Source organism: Orycteropus afer, unplaced genomic scaffold, assembly GCF_000298275.1.
Source record: "Orycteropus afer afer isolate SDZICR_OR568_19922 unplaced genomic scaffold, OryAfe1.0 scaffold00250, whole genome shotgun sequence".
Classification (NCBI taxonomy): Eukaryota; Metazoa; Chordata; class Mammalia; order Tubulidentata; family Orycteropodidae; genus Orycteropus; species Orycteropus afer.
Genome location: NW_006921837.1, coordinates 4891975 through 4911124, shown reverse-complemented (window position 1 = coordinate 4911124; position 19150 = coordinate 4891975). Strand labels below are relative to the sequence as shown.

Here is a 19150-nt window from a genome sequence, read left to right as displayed (position 1 = left end):
TCCTCGATTTCTTATTGATCTTTTTTCTAAATATTCTGTTCTTTATCAAAAGTGGTACATTAAAATCAATTATTATTATAAAACTATTGTTGTTGTTGTTGTTATTTGCCATCGAGTTGGCCCCAACTCATAGCAACCCCTCCTTGGGTTTCCGAGGCAGTATCATTACGGAAGTAGGAATACCCAACCTTCCTTCCGAGGAGTGACTAGTGGGTTTGAACCGCCAGCCTTCTGGTTAGCAGTCAAGTGCCTTAGGCACTATGCTACCAGAGCTCCTATAAAACTATTACTCTCTTCAATTATCAGTAGTTTACTCATATATTTTGGGACTCTGTTGTTAGATGAAAATATACTCAAAAATTGTTAAATCTTCTGGTTGAACTCACACTTTCATCATTATATACTGAATGCCTTTGTCTCTTCTGAGGATCCGTGGTGGCACAGTGGTTAAGGCACTCAACTGCTAATGAAAAGGTTGCCTTTTGAATCCACCAGCTATACCATGGGACAAAGGATGTAGCATGCTTTCATAAAGATTTACAGCCTTGGATACCCTATAGGATGGTTCAACTCTGTTCTACAGAGTCACCGAGTTGGAATCAACTTGACTTCAGAGGGTTTAGTTTGGTATTTAGTAACCAATTTTGTCTTAAAGTCTATTATGTCTAATATTAATTTACTGACTCCATCCCTCTTTTGGTTGCTATTTGCATGGAATATTTTTTTCATCCTTTCCATCTCAACCGATACATGTCTTTGGGTCTGAGGTGTGTGCCTTGTAGACAGCATATATATAATTTAAAAAGAAAAAATCCATTCTGAAACTCTCTGCTTTTCATTGGAGAACTTACTCATTTACATTTAAGGTAATTACAGATAAGGGAAGATTTACTTTTGCCATTTTGCTATTTTTTTATGTGTGTCATATATTTTTTTTGTCCCTCATTCCCCCAACACTGCCATCATTTATGTTTAGTTAGTATTTTTGTACTGAACTTAGTTTCTTACCTCTTCCTTTGGTGTACATTTTTAAACTATTTTTATTGTGCCTACCATGAGGATTTTATTTCATACTTTACAGTTGGAACAAGCTACTTAAAAATGATACCAACTTAATTTTCAGTAACATATAAAAATTATATTTCTATTTCGCTCATTCCTACCTTTATGCTTTCATAAATCATGTTTATATATTATGTATACAATAACATAAATGTGTACATATGTTTTACACATTTCTCATTAAGAATCATATAGGACATAATAGTTAGAAATAAAAATTTTATAGAATTGGCCCCTATATTTGCCCATGAGATACCTTTTGTGGAACTTCCTTTGTTTGTGTATTTGTTTTTTACGTAGGGCTTCAGGTTTTCTCTAATGTCCTTTCATTTCTATCTGAAGGGTTTCCTTTAGCAAAACTGCCACATGTGGTTTGCAATATTGTAAATCTTGTAGATAGTTCTGAAACCCTTCCTCAGCTTTTATTCTTCTGGGAAAATACTAAAAGTCATTTTTGTCAGATATGTACAGTTTGTTGTTGTTAAGTGCCATGAGATTTGTGCCAACTCATAGTGATCCTATGTACAAGAAAATAAAAAACTGCCCACTCTTGAGTGATCCTCACAAGTGTTGTATATTTTAGCCCATTATTGCAGCCACTGTGTCATTCTATCTCATTGAAGGCCTTTATAGTTTTCACTGACCCTCTACTTTAGCAACTATGTTGTCCTCCCATACAAAGTACACAGGATGAAATCTTGCCTTCCTTACTTACAAGGAGCAATCTGGCTACATCTCTTCCAAGACAAATTTGTTCATTATTCTGGCATTCCACTGTATATTCAATATTATTCACCAACACCATAATCCAAAGAAATCAATTTATTCTCAGTCTTCCTTATTAATTGCCCAGCTTTCACATGCACATGATCCAAAAACCAAACATACTGCCATCAAGTTGGATTCGACTCATAGTGACCACTCCTTGGGTTTCCAAGGCGATATTACTATGGAAGTAGATTACCCAATTTTCCTTCTGAGGAGTAGCTGGTAGGTTTGAACCACCAGCCTTCTGGTTAGCAGGCTTGGGTCATGTGCAAAGAAGCCCTGGTAGCACAGTGATTACTCAGCGGCCTACCAAAGCTTGTTTTTGTTGTTTGCCGTTATGTGTTGTCGAGTCACCTCCAACTCATAGTGACCCTATGTACAACAGAATGAAACACTGTCAGGTCCTGTGCCAGCCTCACGATCCCTGCTGTACCTGAGCCCATCGCTGCAGCCACCATGTCAACCCATCTTGTTGAGGGCCTTCTACTCTTTCATTGACCCTCCATTTTACCAAGCATGACATCCTTCTCCAGAGAATGGCCCCTTTTGAAAACATGACCAAAGTAGATGAGATGAAGTCCAGCCATTTTTGCTTCCAAGGAGCATTCTGGCTACACTTCTTCCAGGACAGATTCATTAGTTTTTTTAGCAGTCCATGGTACTTTCAGCGTTCGTCGCCACTACCACAACTCAAAAGCATCAACTCTTCTTCAGTCTTCCTTATTCATTGTCCAGCTGTCACATGCATATGAGGTGACAGAAAACACCATGGCTTGGGTTAGGCACATCTTAGTCTTCAAGGAGATATCTTTGCTCTTCAGCACTTCAAAAAGGTCTTTTGCAACAGGCTTGCCCAATGCAATACGTCTTTTGATGTCTTGACTGCTGTTTTCATTGACAATGATTGTAGAACCAAGTAATATGAAGTCTTTGACAACTTCAATCTTTTCTCCATTTATCATGATGCTGCTTATTGGTCCAGTTGTGAGGATTCTTGTTTTCTTTATATTGCGGTGTAATCCCTACTGCAGACTGTATTCTTCAATCTTCATCAGTAAGTGCTCCAAGTCATCCTCACTTTCAGTGAGCAAAGTAGTGTCATCTGCATATAGCAGGTTGTTAATGATCCTTCTTCCAATCCTGATGCCACGTTCTTCTTCATATAATCCAGCTTCTCAGATTTTTTGCTCAGCATACAGACTGACTAAGTATGGTGAAATGAGACAACTCTGACGCACTCCCTTCCTAATTTTAAAGCATGCAGTATCCCCTTGTTCTGTTCAAACAACAGTCTCCTGGTATATGTACAGGTTCCGCATGAGCATGATTAAGTGTTTTGGAATTCCCATTCTTCTCATCTTGCTGTACCTTTTTGGTTTTCTAATGCCAGGTCTTTGGATATCTCATTATAATACTTTACTTTCTTTCCTTGAGTTGCCATTTGAAATCTGTTCAGCTCTTATTTCATCATCTCTGACTTTCACTTTAGCTATTCTATGTTCAAGAGCAAGTTTTAGAGTCTCTTCTGACATCCATTTTGGCTTTTTCTTTCTTTCCTGTCTTTTTAATGACCTTTTGCTTTCTCCATGTATGATATCCTTGATGTCATCCCACAGACTGTCTGGTCTTTGGTCATTACTACTCAGTGCCTCAAATCTATTCTTGAGATGGTCTCTAAAATCAGGTGGAATATACTTGAGGTCATACTTCAGCTCTTGTGGACTTGTTTTCATTTTCTTCAGCTTCAAGTTGAACTTGCATGTGAGCTATTGATGGTCTTCTCCCTAGTCAGCCTCTGGTCTTATACTGATATTGAGCTTCTCCATCATCTCATTCCACACACACAGTCTTTTTGATTCCTGTGTATTCCATCCAATGAGGCCCACACATATAGTCACTGTTTATGTTGTTGGAAAACAGTATCTACAATGAGTAAGTTGTTGGCTGTGCAAAATTCTATCATTCAATCTCCAGCAACACGTTACCTACCTTCTTTGTTCCCAACTTTTTCAGCCTAATAACTGGTAATTATGAATGCATCTTGATTGCATATTTGAGACTTCAGAACTTGGTAGCTATCTTCAATTTCTTCATCTCTGAATTTAGTTGTTGGTGTTTAAATTTGAACAGTCATATTAACTCCTCTTCCTTGTAGACATAGGAATATTATCCTATCACTGAAAGTACTGTACTCCCAGATAGATCATTACATGTTCAATTTCATCATGAATGTGACACCATTCCTCCTCAATTTGTCATTCCTGACATAGTAAACCACATGACTATCCCATTCAAAATGGCCAATAACAGTCCATTTCAGCTCACTAATGTCTAGGCTATCACTCTTTTTGCATTCCATTCCATTTTTGACAACTTCCAATTTTCCAAGATTCATAATTCATATGTTGTATGTTTAGGTTATTAATAGATGTTTGTAGCTGTTTCTTCTTATTTTGAGTCATGCCGTATCATCAAATGAAGGTCTGAAAGCTTTACTCCATCCACATCATTAAGGTCAACACTACTTTGAGGAGGCAGCTCTTCACCAGTACTTTCTGAGTGCTTTCCAATCTGAAGGGATCATCTTCTGGCACTGTATCAGACAGTGTTCCATTTTCAATTGCCATATACTCTAGTTCACCAATTCTTTTTTCTGTCAGTTCAAATCTGCTATTAAGCACCTCCAATAAATTTTTCATATCGGCTACTGTATTTTTCATTCTGAGTAATTGTTTGGTTCCTTTTAGAATATTTATTGATATACTTATTTTGTTCATGTATCATCTTTCATTTTTTCCCTGTTTACCTTAAGTTCTTTCAGCATATTTAAAACTGTTGTTTTAAAATCGTCTATTTTTTCCATTCTTGAGGCTCTTTTTAGAGATAATTTATCTTCCTCTATCTTGTTGTTTTTAATGGATCATTCTTTCCAATTGTTTTCATGTCTTATAATTTCACGCTGAAGTTGGAACTACAGAACAATACAATGTATTAGCTTTGAGCATGCACATGGTTTTCTCTATTCCCCAGCATACATGATGCTTTTGAAAACCTAATTTCTTCAAGATAGTCTTTTTCTGAGTCCTTAGTCAGTTCTTATAAGTTAATTGTCTGCTTCAGTTGCATCATGTAATCTAAGATGATTAGAGTAGTCATTGTTCACTGTTCCCTCCTCACCCTACAAGGCCAAACCAAGGCTTCCATTTTCAGGCAGCCCCCTAAGTAGATTAGAACAAGCAAAATCAACAGTCCACTAGGACCCCTCTCTGAGAAAGACCATGTTTCACCTCCGCCTCGGCCACAGAGCTCAAAGGGCAAAGGCTGGAAACAATAGCAAAGAAAAAAAAAATTCCCATCATTTAAAGGTCACCTTTTTCTTGTTTCTGTGTAAGCTGAGTTGCTGTAACCCTCAGCTAACTTTTCAGACTTCTCATAGAGTAAAATTTATAGATTTCTAGTTGCTTTCCTTGGTGATTATATGGGGATTGAAATTTGTGAAGTTGCTTATGGCACTATCTTTCTAGAAGTTCTCCAAGTGATCATTTTGATCTTAGATTTGTAAATATGTGCATAAAGTAAAAATATAGACAAAATACTAAAAATATATGAACCATTATATTATTAATAATAATCTCTTTGTATTGAGATTACACCTGATTTTATGTTCTTCTTTAAATTCTTCTTAATTTTCTTAGTGAAAATTTTCACTTAGTGAAAGTACCCCTAGAGCTGGCACTTTGAACTCAGACTTCTAGCTTCCTGAACTGTAAGAGAATAAATCCTTGTTTGTTAAAGCCATATGTTTGTGGTCTATCTGTTACAAGCAGCACTAGAGAACCAAAACATATTCCATCTTGTCTGGCCTTCCTTCTCTTCTCAGATCTCCTCCAGAGAAGCTGAATAACAAATATCTCTCCTCAGAGATCCACAGAGGCACCTTCTTCTTGTTACTCTGGGCTCACCTGGAGTATCACCTACTCAGACTTCCTCAGACAGGCCTTCCCTGATTTCCTCCAATCAAATGGTTTCTGGCTATATCCTCACTGGTACATTGCCCCTTACAAACACTCAATCCCATCACCTGTCTTATGTTCTTCAGAGCACTAACACTATTTGAAATTATTTTGTCTGTCCCCTTGTTTATATTCCGTCCCTCCTAAGTAGGGTATAAACTTTTGTTAAAGAGACTAAGCCTGTGTGATAGTTAAGATTGTGTATCACCTTGGCTGGGCACTAATTCTAAGTGGTTTAGCAGTTATGACGTAATCATCCCCCACGATGAAATCTGATATAATGTAATCACCTCTATGATGAGATCTGCTATGAGCAGCCAATCAGTTGAAAGGGAGTTTTCTTCAAGGTGTAACCAGCTTCCAATAAATATATGGAAAAGCTCTGGCAAAGCTCTCCGGCTTTTTGCTTGTTCTGGATCCTGCATTTGGCTCATCATCATCTGATCGCTAGTTCTTGGACTTGAACTAGTGGCCTGCCATATTGCCTGCCGACTCTGAAAGTGTTGCCAATTATATATATTTCACTGGTTTTCCTTCTCTAGAGAACCCAACCTAAGACAGTCAGAGACTCATGGATCTAACAATTACCATAACAGAAAACCCATCAGCTTAGGCTGAAGGGGACAGAGAAAGAACAAAAGGAAGAATGCTGCCTCTTGGAATTCTAAAGGCAGGAAACAGGCCAAAGGAGTTATATATGTTGTCCTCCAAGGAAACAAAGAGACCATCCCTGGAGCAACTCAGAAATGAGCACAATTCTTGGAAGGACCACAGAAATCAAGGCTTTCTCAGTTTCAAAGTGTGGGGCCACTGCCTCCTGAATCTCAAAGGGTAAGGTCACAGTCTCCCATATTTCAAAGAGTCAGGTCTTCACCAACTTTGTTCCACAGTGTGGGTTGCTGTTAAGGTGTGGCAGGGGAATTGGGCCACTGCCCAAAGTTGAGGGGCTGAGGCTGTCATGCCCAAGAGGCAGAAGAACAGGGCCTTCTAGGGCCTGGAGGTTTGGGTCACCACTCAGATGGATTAGGAAAATGGAGGTGCCCAAAGTCAAGAGGCCAGAATGTCATTCCATGAGTCTGGAAGGCAGAGGAAATGCCCAGGGCTGCGGGGCCTTCACTTAGAATACAGAAAGCATGGCCAGTACTGTGTGTCTAGGGGAGGGCCATGGTCCAGATGGTCACAGAGAAAAGAGGATTATGTTCAGTCCTTGAGAGCTAATGTTAATTACTCTGCTGGGTTTTGGACTTGTGTGGTACCTGTTATCCCTTCTTTATCTCCAGTTTCTCCCCATTTATAATGGAAATGCCTACCTTACACCTGTTCCACCACTGTACTTTAGAAACAAGTAACTTGTAGTGTATATTTCAGTGGTTCTCAGAGGAATCAAAATTTAGCCCCCAGATATAATATGCCTAATGTCTCATCCATATTTGATTTAGATCAAAAGATGAGATTTTGGACTTGGAGTTGATTTATGATTTTTGGGATGATGTGAAGGGGTGATTGTGTTTTATATGTGGCAAGGACATGAATTTCGGGAAGCAAAGGGTGAAATATTATGGATTGAACTATGTCCCTAAAAAATATGTATTATAAATCCCAATCCTTATGCCTGAAGTCAGGAGCTCTGGTAACATAGTGGCTAAAGCACTTGACTGCTAACCAGAAGGCTGGCGATTCAAACCCACCAGCCACTCCTCGGAAGGAAGGTTGGGCAATCCTACTTCCGTAGTGATACTGCCTCCGAGACCCAAGGAGGGGTTGCTATGAGTCAAAGCTGACTTGAAGGCACATAACAACAACAACAACAACAACAACATGCCTGAAGTTATAACCCCATTTGAAAATGGGTTGCCTTTGTTATGTTAATGACATAGGTTTAGTGTAGGGTGTATCTTGAGTTAATCTCCTTTGAAATATAAAAGAGATTAAATAAGCAAGAGAAGCATAAATGGGGAAAAAGAGGTGCCAAGCCACATGAAGATCACCCAGGAGCAGAAGCTCAAGAGAGACAAGGACCTTCCTCCAGAGCCAAGTGGTAGTTTTTCTAATGCAATTACTGTAGCATTTAATGACTTAGAAAATTCAATAGGAAAAAATAGATCAACAGATTGTTGAAACAAAATATGTTTACTCTAAGACTGAAAATTCTTAGTAGAATTTAAATCAGACTAATTAGAGTAAAGTAAATGCAAGACATGCTTTATTCTCTATTTGGACTTTCACAGATCAAACTTACTATGTAAACCTGGCAATTATTCATACTCTTAAAATTTCAACTTTTATTATAAAAAACAAAATTCAAGGCTTTGATTTTAATGGAGAAGAACCATGGTAAACACTGTAATCAAGCAGTTCCATTCTACACTCCTGGGCAAAAAATAAAGGTTAACTGGTCCAGTAAGTTGAAAGAATGCTGCATGCTATATTCCCCCTATGAAGATTAACAATACATATTACCATGTTAAAAACTGGGAGAAGTTATATAATTGAAAGTATCTCTAACTTTGACCCAGTGCTTCTCAAACTTATATATAACAATAGTCCTCTTTTTCACACTTCACTGGACCCTAGCATTCTAAAGTAGGGCTTCTCAAACTTCAAAATTCAAACAAATCAGGGGGAAAGCGGAAGCTTTTGTTTGCAGGGTATTGAATTTATGCTAACCATGGTGGAATATTTTGGAAAAAGATAGTAATAAAGGTGGCACAACATGAAAAATGTCATCAACATCCTTAAGCTGTAAATGGGGAAGTTGCTATGTTGGTGAATGTCTTGTTGCATATTTCACCACAATAAAATTAAAAAAAAAAAAAAGATTCAAACAAATCACCTGGAAATTTTGTTAAAATGAAGGTTCTGATTCAACAAGCCTGTAGTTAGGCCTGAAATTTTGCATTTCTAACAAATTCCCAAGTGACACTGCTGGTCCAGAAGCTACTCTTTAGCAAGGAGCCAGAAAAGACACTTGAAGAGGGTTAATACAGAGATTCCTTTATAGGTATACAGCTTTGTGATGTAACGTTAATACTTATAAACTCTATTGTATACAAAATAAAAGAATATCAGAGTATTAGAAGGAGACTAAGTTAAACACAGGAGAAATGGGACTCTGAAAATAATCTGGATGGGTAGAGCATTAGACAGAGAAAAGAATAAAATGGATCAGAATAAGCAGTCAACATAAAACGCTCCTCTCAATGGAAAGAAATATACATGAAAAACAGACAGGAGCTGAGCATGATACATACGAAATACTAACACACAGGAGTCATAACATCTCTAATATTTCATTATTAAAATGAGGACAGGAAGGCAAAAGCTCTTTACGGGATTCCTATTTTAATCATTAAAAGATTCTTATTTGAAATGAATGCTCTGTGGCACAGAGTTTGGCAAAGTTCAAAAGCCCCCCCCCCAATGAAAAATAAATTCTAGAGATGACATTACTTGGTGAGTTACTAAAATTGTAGAAGAAAAAGAAATTATTTTTTTAAGTAGAGTTGTAAAGTGAAATCTAACCTTTTCTTGGATAAGTCTTTGAAGATGAATTCCACAGGACAACATAGCAGTGAACAAGGTCAACATATACTGCTGAACTCTGCAGATGGCAGAGGCCAAGGAATTTAACACCGTGTTCAAACCCACTTTCTCAATAACGTTCTGGAAGGCAGTAGGAGAATGGCGAGTGATTCTACACAAGGCCTGTAGAGACAGAAGAACATATTGTCAGACAAATCCAAGCCCATTTACCATGCTCTGCAAAGATCACATATACTTCTGTGAAAAGGAATGGAAGGCGCTTACCTTGCTCCTTCATTATTAATTTTGGCACAAAAAAGTAGGAAAATTTCAGCACATTTAAAAACAAAACAATAATCCAACTGTGAATAAAAACTAAAGTTGTTTTAAAATGTTAGATAGCATCACAAAAATCATATAAATAAGCTAACTAATTCATAAGTATGTATAGAAATATAACACTAAGTAATTAAAAACATTATTAAGCACTTTGTGCAGTTGCTAAGTGCTAAAAAATATCATAAACTTGATATCTAATTTTGATTGAGTACTCATTATATGAGCAACACTATCTGAGAACATATGAGGATGATTTCATTTAATCCTCCTGACAACATATAAGAAAAATATTACAATGCCCCATTTTACAGATAATAAAACCGAGGCATAGAACACATAAGTAATTGCCCAAAGTTATACAGCTAGTAAGCTGCAAAGCTGAAATTCAAATGGAGACAGGCAGACCCATTTCTGTTCCTGAATTACTCACAGACTATTACAGATGGAACGTATAGATAACAAATAAATAGAACTGATTAAAGGGTATAATAAAAGTGGGCTCATTTAATTATAATTGGAAAAGGAGAAAAAGCAAGTCAGCAAAAGCTACAAGAAAGTAAAAGCTGTAAGAAGTAGGATATTGGGCTTTGAAGGGAAAATAGGAGATGAAAAACAAAAAACCAACCTCACTGCCATGGAGTCAGATCTGACTTATAGTGACCCCTCCTTGGCTTTCCAAGGAGATATCACTACAGAAGTAGACTGCCCAACCAAGTGAAAAAAGTGAGTTAAAAATCATTCTAGCCAGAGGGAACTAAACAGTATTCACAGGGAGGCATGAAGATGTGGAACATGTTCTAGGCAAAGCAAGCTGTCTGATAGATAACAGTAGAACATATATCGGACATAGGAGTTCTGGTAGCATAGTGCCTAAGGCACTTGACTGCTAACCAGAAGGCTGGCAGTTCAAACCCACCAGCCACTCTTCAGAAAGAAGGTTGGGCAATCTACTTCTGCAGTGATACCATCACAGAAACCCAAGGAGGGGTCGCTGAGTCGGGTCTGACTCAATGGCACATAACAACAACACATTGGATATAGGCAAATACGTACAGAGTATGAAAGAGGAAAATCTGATGATACGTTTTTTTAAAAGTAGGATGGAATTAGAACTCTGTTAGGAACTCTGAGTTTTATTATATAAGCAATGGAAAGCTTTCAAAAGTTTTTAAGCAAAAGAAAGAAATGGTCATGTCCCTTGTGTACACAGGAGACTCCAAAAAGAGAAAAAAGCTTAAGCCAGAAAGTTTTACAAAACCTTTCATTATAATAAATGTCACGTAACTTCCCTCTCTCTGATTTTACATGGATTTATAACCTTGGTTGATAATGAAAGGATCAAAGAGTAATTGTTAGAAATACTGTCATTTCTTCAAGGTGATCCTGAAAAGGAAGGATAAACATCTTTCTTCATCCCTCCTTAGCTCTTCCTAAGGGAAAGATCCTATAGCAGGTATATTTATTACTAGATAGTGGAATTGTATGTTTTAAAATGTTCAGCATGTAATCCATATGGTAAGCTAACTTAACTTAGGGCTTGACTCTTTGTGACAAGACCAATCACTCTTTTTTTCCTTTTGACTTTCACAACTACCCACTGATAAGGAAAAATGTCATGTAAATTGTAACCATACACCACAGGCTCCAGTCCAGTTGAATAGTGTTCTGCACTGAAGGTGAAGGGTAAGAACCAAAACAATAAAGTGGAGCATATCATCATTCCTATGGATGTGTTTCCATTAAGAAACCCACAGGGAGAAGGTGGTTATGGTTTAGAACAGGATTCAAGTATTCTCTGATCTCATACATTACATTCTAAGGGAACCCAACCCTAAAATATTAGACAAAAATAGCTCTTTTTAGAGAAACTCAGAATGAAAATAAAGAATAATGAAATTCTTATAGGAGCTGTACTGGTCAGGCTGAAAAAACAAAGTGGCAAAAAAACAAAGTTTAAATTATTAAATTATTCTGGACAATGGGGAAATAGAAAAATCTCTCAATTTTATGAAGCTACTACAGCCTCCTCAAATACAGCTGAAAAAGATAGTACAATAAGGGAAAAACACAGACCAACTTCATGAATAAACAAACATGAATAAAATATTCTAAATAAAATTCTAATAATTGAATCTCATTGGCTCTTTTATATTTTGTCTATTTTCTGGGTTTTCTAAAATATTATGATGTCAACTACAAATGCAGATAATTTTGTATTTTCTGTACGAATACTGTTAATTTTATTTTAATATATTAGTTATATTCCCCACAAACTATGGAATAATGTGGCAGGAGTCAGCATCTTTGTCTTGTTCCTGATTTTACTGGCTATGATTTCAGTATTCTACCATTTAGTATGATGTTCCCTATTGTTGTGAAATATTCTATCATAGTAGAGTCTTTACTTCTTTGCATATTTAACTAAGACTTTCTAAACTAACAATTGCTGCTGAATTGTATCAAATATCTTTTCAACTGTGTGTGTGTGTGTGTGTGTGTGTATATATATATATATATATATATATATTCCCCCCCCCATATAGTTTATCTGTCTTTAATTTGGGAGCTTTGGTGGCATAGTGCCTAAGGCATTTGACTGCTAACCAGAGGCTGGTGGTTCAAACCCATCAGCCACTCATCAAAAGGAAGACTGGGCAAAATCTACTTCTATAGTGATAGCACCTTGGAAACCCAAGGAAGGGTTGCTATGAGTCAGAACCAACTCCACAGCAGTGAGTTTGGTTTTTGAGATTGATGTTTAATTTACTGATATAATAAATTATGTTGATACATTTCCTGATGTTAAACCATCCCAGCATTTCTTAAATGGAAGTTCATTTTGATACTCTAGTGAGTTCAATTTGCCATTATTTCATGTAGAATTTCTGTATCTATATTCCTCCGTAAAATTGGTTCTTCATTTCCTTATGTATTCTATCTTCTACCAGCTTGGAGAGCTTTCCATCTTGTTCTCCACTGTCTATGATAGTTTAAATAACATAGGAATCACCTGTACTTTAAAAACCAGGTAGTACTCAAAGCTAAAACCACAGAAATTTCTGGCTCTAATTGTCTGTGATCGTTAAATTTATGTATGAACTTGTTAGGCTTTTCCCAACTATTTGACCAAATGCTTACTCTGTTGGTTGTCAAGGAATAGTTGCAAGTGATTATATCAGTTCATCTTAGGTAAAGTCAATTACCTCCAATAATGCAATCCAATGTGATGTGATTAAAATATTGTTGTTGTTGTTGTTGTGTGCTGTTGAGTCAGATCCGACTCATAGCAACCCCTCCTTGGGTTTCCGAGGCAGTATCACTACGGAAGTAGATTGCCCCATCTTCCTTCCAAGCAGTGGCTGGTGGGTTTGAACCTCCAGCCTCCTGGTTAGCAGTCAAGTGCCTTAGGCACTATGCTACCAGAATATATATCTAATATAATATAAGAGTCCCTGGGTGGCACAGTTAAGCACTCAACTATTAGCCAAAAGGCTGGTGGTTTGAACTCACCCAGAGGCACCTTGGGAGACTTTCCTGGTGTTCTGTTCTGCTTCCAAAAGTTGATAGCCTTTAAAAATCTATGGAGTAGTTGCACTTTGAACACATGGGGTCATCATGAGTTGGAACCAACTCAATGACAACCAACAAAAATGATGTAAAGTAATATAAACATCTACCATAATGTATTCCAACATAACTCAACCAATCAATCTGTTGAGGTCATACCAATGTACAGTAGATCCTAAGTCTGAGTGATAAAAACACCAGAATAGACATGGAGACACAGGACAACAGGGAGAATACAGACACCATGTGACGATCGTCAACAAGCGAATGAACTAAGGCACACCAGGGCTACCAACAAGGAAGGAATTGACACAAGACCCTGATTTGTAGTTTTAACCTCTAGATCTGTGAGAAAATAAATTTCTGGTCTTCAAGCCACTCATTTGTGTTATTTGTATTATAACAGCACTAGGTAACTAACCACTCCTTTGACAATTTGTTGTACTGTAGTGTCTTATGTATTGCTGTGAGACTGGTAGTTATGCCACCAGTATTTCAAAAAGCCAGCAGGGTCCCCATGATGGGCAGGTTTTACTGGAGCTTCCATACTAAGACAGACTGGGAAGAAGGACTGGGCCATCCACTTCTCAAAGAACTAGCCTCAAAAAATCTTATGAATAACAACAGGTAAGTAATGAGGAGCCCCCATGATGCAATGATTAAGGGCTCAGCTCATCTGCTAACTAAAGGATTAATGGTTTAAACCTGCCAGCCCCTCTGTGGGAAAAAGAGGTGGTAGTTTGCTCCTGAAACAATTACAACCTTTGAAACTCAGTTTTACTCTGTCCTATAGGGTTGCTGTGAGTCGGATTTGAGTAAATAGCAATGGGGTTTAAGTAACTGAGACAATGCTGCTCAAATGGTTCAAATAAATACAAATTACTTTTATAATAATTTCTTAAAATTACGTATTAATGCGAGTGATTATTCAAAACTTATATGGAAATGAACATATGACAAAGTCTGCTTTATTAATTAATATATAGATTTATTACCATCTCTGAAGTATCTGAGTCAACAAAATACTAGAAAAGGAGCATATGCAAAGCATTAACTATGTGTTGTTGTTACTTGCTGACAAACCACCTCTGACTCATGTCAACCTTATGTATAACAGAATGAGATGCTGCCCAGTCTTGTAGCATCTCATGATTATAGTATGTTTGAGTCCATTATTATGGTTACTGTGTCAATTCATCTTATCGATGACTTTCGCAATTACATACTGTTGCCTAAAAACACTAAGAAAAAAAGGACAAAATGAATGTCAGAAGAGACTCTTAAATTTTATTTTAAGTACATTTTACTGAAATATAATTATGTACAGTAAAATACACAAAACTAAAGTGACATGGGTCAATGCATTTTTGGGGGAGGGGGAACAGTGTTCCCTATCCTCCCCTCCCACCCTTGGTAACCAACAAAGAAAGTTTTCTTCCATATATAAACCTTTCCTTGACTTTTTACAGAAATGAACTAATACTATATTTGTACTTCTGTGATTAACTTATTTCACTGAGAATAATATCCTCCAAATTCATCCATGTTATGTGGTGTTTTGCAGAGTCTACATTATTCTTTAGGGCTGCATAGTATTCCACTGTGTACATGTACCACTGTTTGGTTATCCATTCTTCTGTTTATGGGCACCTAAGTTGTTTCCATATTTTTGCTATTGTAAATAGTGCTGCAATGAACATGGGTGTGCATACATCTGTTTTTGTCCTGATTCTTGCTTCTTTAGGATATATATCTAGTAATGGGATTGCTAAGTCAAATGGTATTTCTAATTCCAGCTTCTTGAGGAATCACCATATTGCTATCCACAGTGGTTGTACTGACTGACAGTCCCACCAGCAGTGTATGAGAGTCCCAATCTCTCCACATCCTCATCAGCATTTATTATTGTCTATCTTGTTGAACTTTGCCATTAGTGCCAGGGTTGAGATGTATCTCACTGTCGTTTTGATTTGCATCTCTCTGATGGCTAATGATTGTGGATATTTCTTCAAGTATTTGCTGGCCGCCTGAAAGTCCTCTGTGGTGGTGAAGTTTGTGCATCAACTTGGCTAGGCCTGGTTGAGTGGCTGGACAGCTGAATCTAGTTATTTCCCATGGTGAGATTGGTAATTAACTCCATGATGGACTCTATTAAAACAGCTGAGTAACTGCCTTGGGTATGTGGGCTGCTTCTTGTGTGCAAGAAACAGCTTTGGAAATGGTCTCTATAATTTTAGAGATAAGTTGCTTGTCAGATATGTTGTTGCTAAATATTTTTTGCCCATCTGTAGGTTCTCTTTTGACTCTTTTGGAGAAGTCTTTGGAAGTGCATAAAAATTTAATTTTGAGAAGGTCTCATTTATCTAGTTTCTCTTCTGCTGTTTGTGCATTTTGGGTTATGCTTGATAGTCTATTTATGTCATAAATGAGGGTCCCTAAATTTGCCCCTAGTTTTTCCTTGAGGAACTTTATGGTTTTAGGTTTCACATTTAAGTCTTTGATCCATCTGGAGTTTTTGTGCATGATGTAAGGTACAGATTTTGTTTCATTTTTCTGCAAATGAATATCCAGTTTTGCCAGCACCATTTGTTAAAGAGAACATCTCTTCTCCATTTAATGAATTTCAGCCCTTAGTCAAATATCAGCCGACCATAAGGAGATGGATCTATTTCTGGGTTCTCAACTCTGTTCCACTGGTCTATGTGTCTGTTGTACCAGTACCAGACTATTTTGACTACTGTGGCTGAGATCTGAGATTTTGAGATCTGGGAGTGTGAGACCTCCTATTTTCTTCTTTTTCTTCAATAGCACTTTGCTTATTCGAGGTCTCTTTACTTTCCATATAAAATTAGTGACTGTTTTTCCATACAGTAAAAGAATGTTTATGGAATCTGAATTTGGACTGCATTGAATGCATAGATTACTTTGGGTAGAATTGACATTTTCACAATGTTCAATCTTCCTATCCATGAGCATGGTATGTTCTCCCATTTATGTAGATCTCTTATGGTTTCTCAAAGTAGTGATTTGTACTTTCCTTTGCACGGGTCTTTTGTGTCCCTAGTGAGATTTACTCCCAAGTATTTAATTTTTTTGGTAGCTATTGTAAATGGTATTGATTTCCTTATTTCTTTTTCAGCAATCCTTTTCCTGAGGTAGAGGAATCCAACTGAATTGTGTGTGTTGATCTTGTATCCTGCCATTATGCTAAATATCTCAATTAGTTCCAGTAGTTTCTTTGCTGAGTCTCTCAAGTTTTCTATGTATAGGATCCTATCATCAGAAAATAGGGATAGTTTGACTTCTTCCTTACCAATTTGGATACCTTTGATTTGCCTTTCTTGCCCTATTGCCCTGGCTAGGACTTCCAATACAATGTTGAATAGAAGTGGAGATAGAGGGCATCCTTCTCTGGTTCCTATTTGCAAGGGAAATGATTTTAGACTCTCTTCATTGAGAATAATGTTGACTGTTGGTTTTGCATATATGTCCTTTATTATGTTGAGGAATGTCCTTTCTATTCCTATTTTGCTGAGAGTATTGATCAAGAATGAGTGTTGAATTTTATCAAATGTCATTTCTGCACTGATTTGTATGATTACATGGTTGTTTTCCTTTGTTGTATTTATGTGATAGATGAGGTTGATTGTTTTTCTAATGTTGAACCACCCTTGGATACCTGATATGAACTCCACTTGGTCATAATGTATTATTTTTTGGATATGTTGTTGGAGTCTATTGGCTAGGAATTTGTTGAGGATTTTTCCATATTTATTCATGAGGAATGGCCTATAGTTTTCCTTTTTAGTGATGTCTTTGACTAGTTTTGGTATCATGGTTATGCATGCTTCATAAAATGAATTTGGGAGGATTCCATCCATTGCTATGTTCTGGAATAGTTTGAAAAGAATTGATGTCAGTTCTTCTCTGAATGTTTGGTAGAATGTCCCAGTCAATGAAACTGTCTGAGCCAGGGCTTTCTTTTGTTGGTAATTTTTATATGACCTGTTCGATTTCTTCTTTTGTTATAGGTCTCTTTAAATTTTCCACCTCAGCAATCTGTCCATTTCTTCTAGACTTTTGAATTTGTTGTAATATAGTTCTTCATAGTGTCCTGATATTATCCTTTTAATTTCTGTTGGTTCTGTTGTGGTGTCACCCAATTCATCTCTTATTCATGTTATTTGTATTCTCTCCCTCCTTTCCTTTGTTCAATTTGCCAGTGGTTTGTCAATTTTATTAATCTTTCAAAGAACCAACTTCTAGTCTTGTTGATTTTTTTCTTGTCTTTCCATTTTCTGTTTCATTTATTTCTGCTCAAATCTTTATTATTTCTTTCTTCTGCTGACTGTAGCCTTTTTTTGCTGCTCTTTTTCTAACTGTTGAAGATGTTAGTTTAAAGTGTTGATTTTGGCTCTTTCTTCTTTTTTGATGTGTGCCTTTATTGCTATAAATTGGCCTCTGATTACTGCTTTTCCTGTTTCAGAGGTTTTGGTATGTTGTGTTTTCATTCTAATTTGATTCAAGGAATTTTTAATTTCATTTTTTATTTCTATTACCCAGTCATTTTCAAGGAGGGTGTTATTCAGTTTCTATGTGTTTGCTCTTCTTCCATTCATTACTGATTTCTAATTTTACAGCATTGTGATCTGGGAAGATGTTTTGCAGTATTTCAATGTTTTTAAATTTACTAAGCTTGCTTTATGGCCTAACATATGGTCTATCCTGCAGAATGTTCTATGTGCACTGGAAAAGAATATATATTGTGCTGTTGTTTGGTCAAGTAGTCTGTAGATGTCTATAAGATGTCAAGTTGGTGGATTGTATTTGCCAAACAGGCAAGGAGACTGCATCTTCTAACCCCCTCTAACCACACAAGAGGAAGACAATCACCATCAGTAGCCCAATGCCTATTCCTGCAAGGCCAGACATGCTGCCTCCCTCCAGATTTTTCCCCAACCCTTGGACCAACTGTTCCTCCTGAAACCCCCACCATCTCTCTGCTGGGTTTGATAATTCACTGCACTGGACACACAGAACTCACAGATTATGGGGTTTATTAGAGAAGCAACAGTCGACAATTCAAGTTAAGAACTGTATGCAGACTCTCAAAGCTGGCTGTCTCACTTACCAGCTGGCAGTCTAGTAGCACATCGCTCTCTCAGTAGTGTGTGTCTCTCGCATCTCTATCTCAGCAGTGCGTGTCTCTCGCATTTCTCTCTCAGCAGCATGTCTCTCACATCTCTTAGGAGCATGTTCCTCTCAGCAGCATGTCTTTCTCTCAGCCAGCAGTCAGAGAGACTTCTTCTGCATCTAGAAGGGCTCCTTTGGAGCCTGGGAGTGTGACCACTAACCAATCCCAACATCAGAATTCTATACACCTGAGAGAACATGAACTTCCCAAAAGATGCTTTGTGCTGGTTCAAAAGAAATACCCCAGGTGGATAACTTTAATAATCAGGAGCTACTCAGTTGCTCATGGCAAATTTTACCATGTAATTTACAAAGACTTATGGGTAGAAAATCCACACTATGTAATTTACTGCACCGCAGTACTGTTTAGTTCTTCTGTGTCTCTGTTGAGTTTCTTTCCAGTTGTTCTATCTGTGCTTGAAAGTGGTGTATTAAAGTTTCCTACCTATGACTGTGGAGTCTATCTATTTTTCTTTTCAGTTTTGTTAGAGTCTGGTTATTCAGTTTCTATGTGTTTGCTCTTCTTCCATTCATTACTGATATTTAGAGGCTCTTTCACTAAAAGCATAGATATTTATTATTGTTATGTCCTCTTGTTCAATCAATCCTGTAATCATTATATAATGTCCTTCCTTGTCTTTTAGGGTGGTTTTTGTCTTAAAGTCAATTTGATCAGAAATTAATAT

At 37.1% G+C, this 19150-nt stretch overlaps 1 protein-coding gene across 1 annotated transcript in view; it reads right to left on the bottom strand.

Moving 5' to 3' along the window:
• ULK4 (unc-51 like kinase 4) overlaps positions 1 to 19150 on the bottom strand; it is a gene marked incomplete at its 3' end in the record, with an annotated part of 718552 nt that overhangs the window by 396987 nt on the left and 302415 nt on the right. The window contains exon 20 of the mRNA XM_007949711.1: positions 9366 to 9548. Within this exon, the coding sequence (XP_007947902.1) occupies positions 9366 to 9548 (183 nt within the window). The remainder of the gene's footprint in view (positions 1 to 9365; positions 9549 to 19150) is intronic.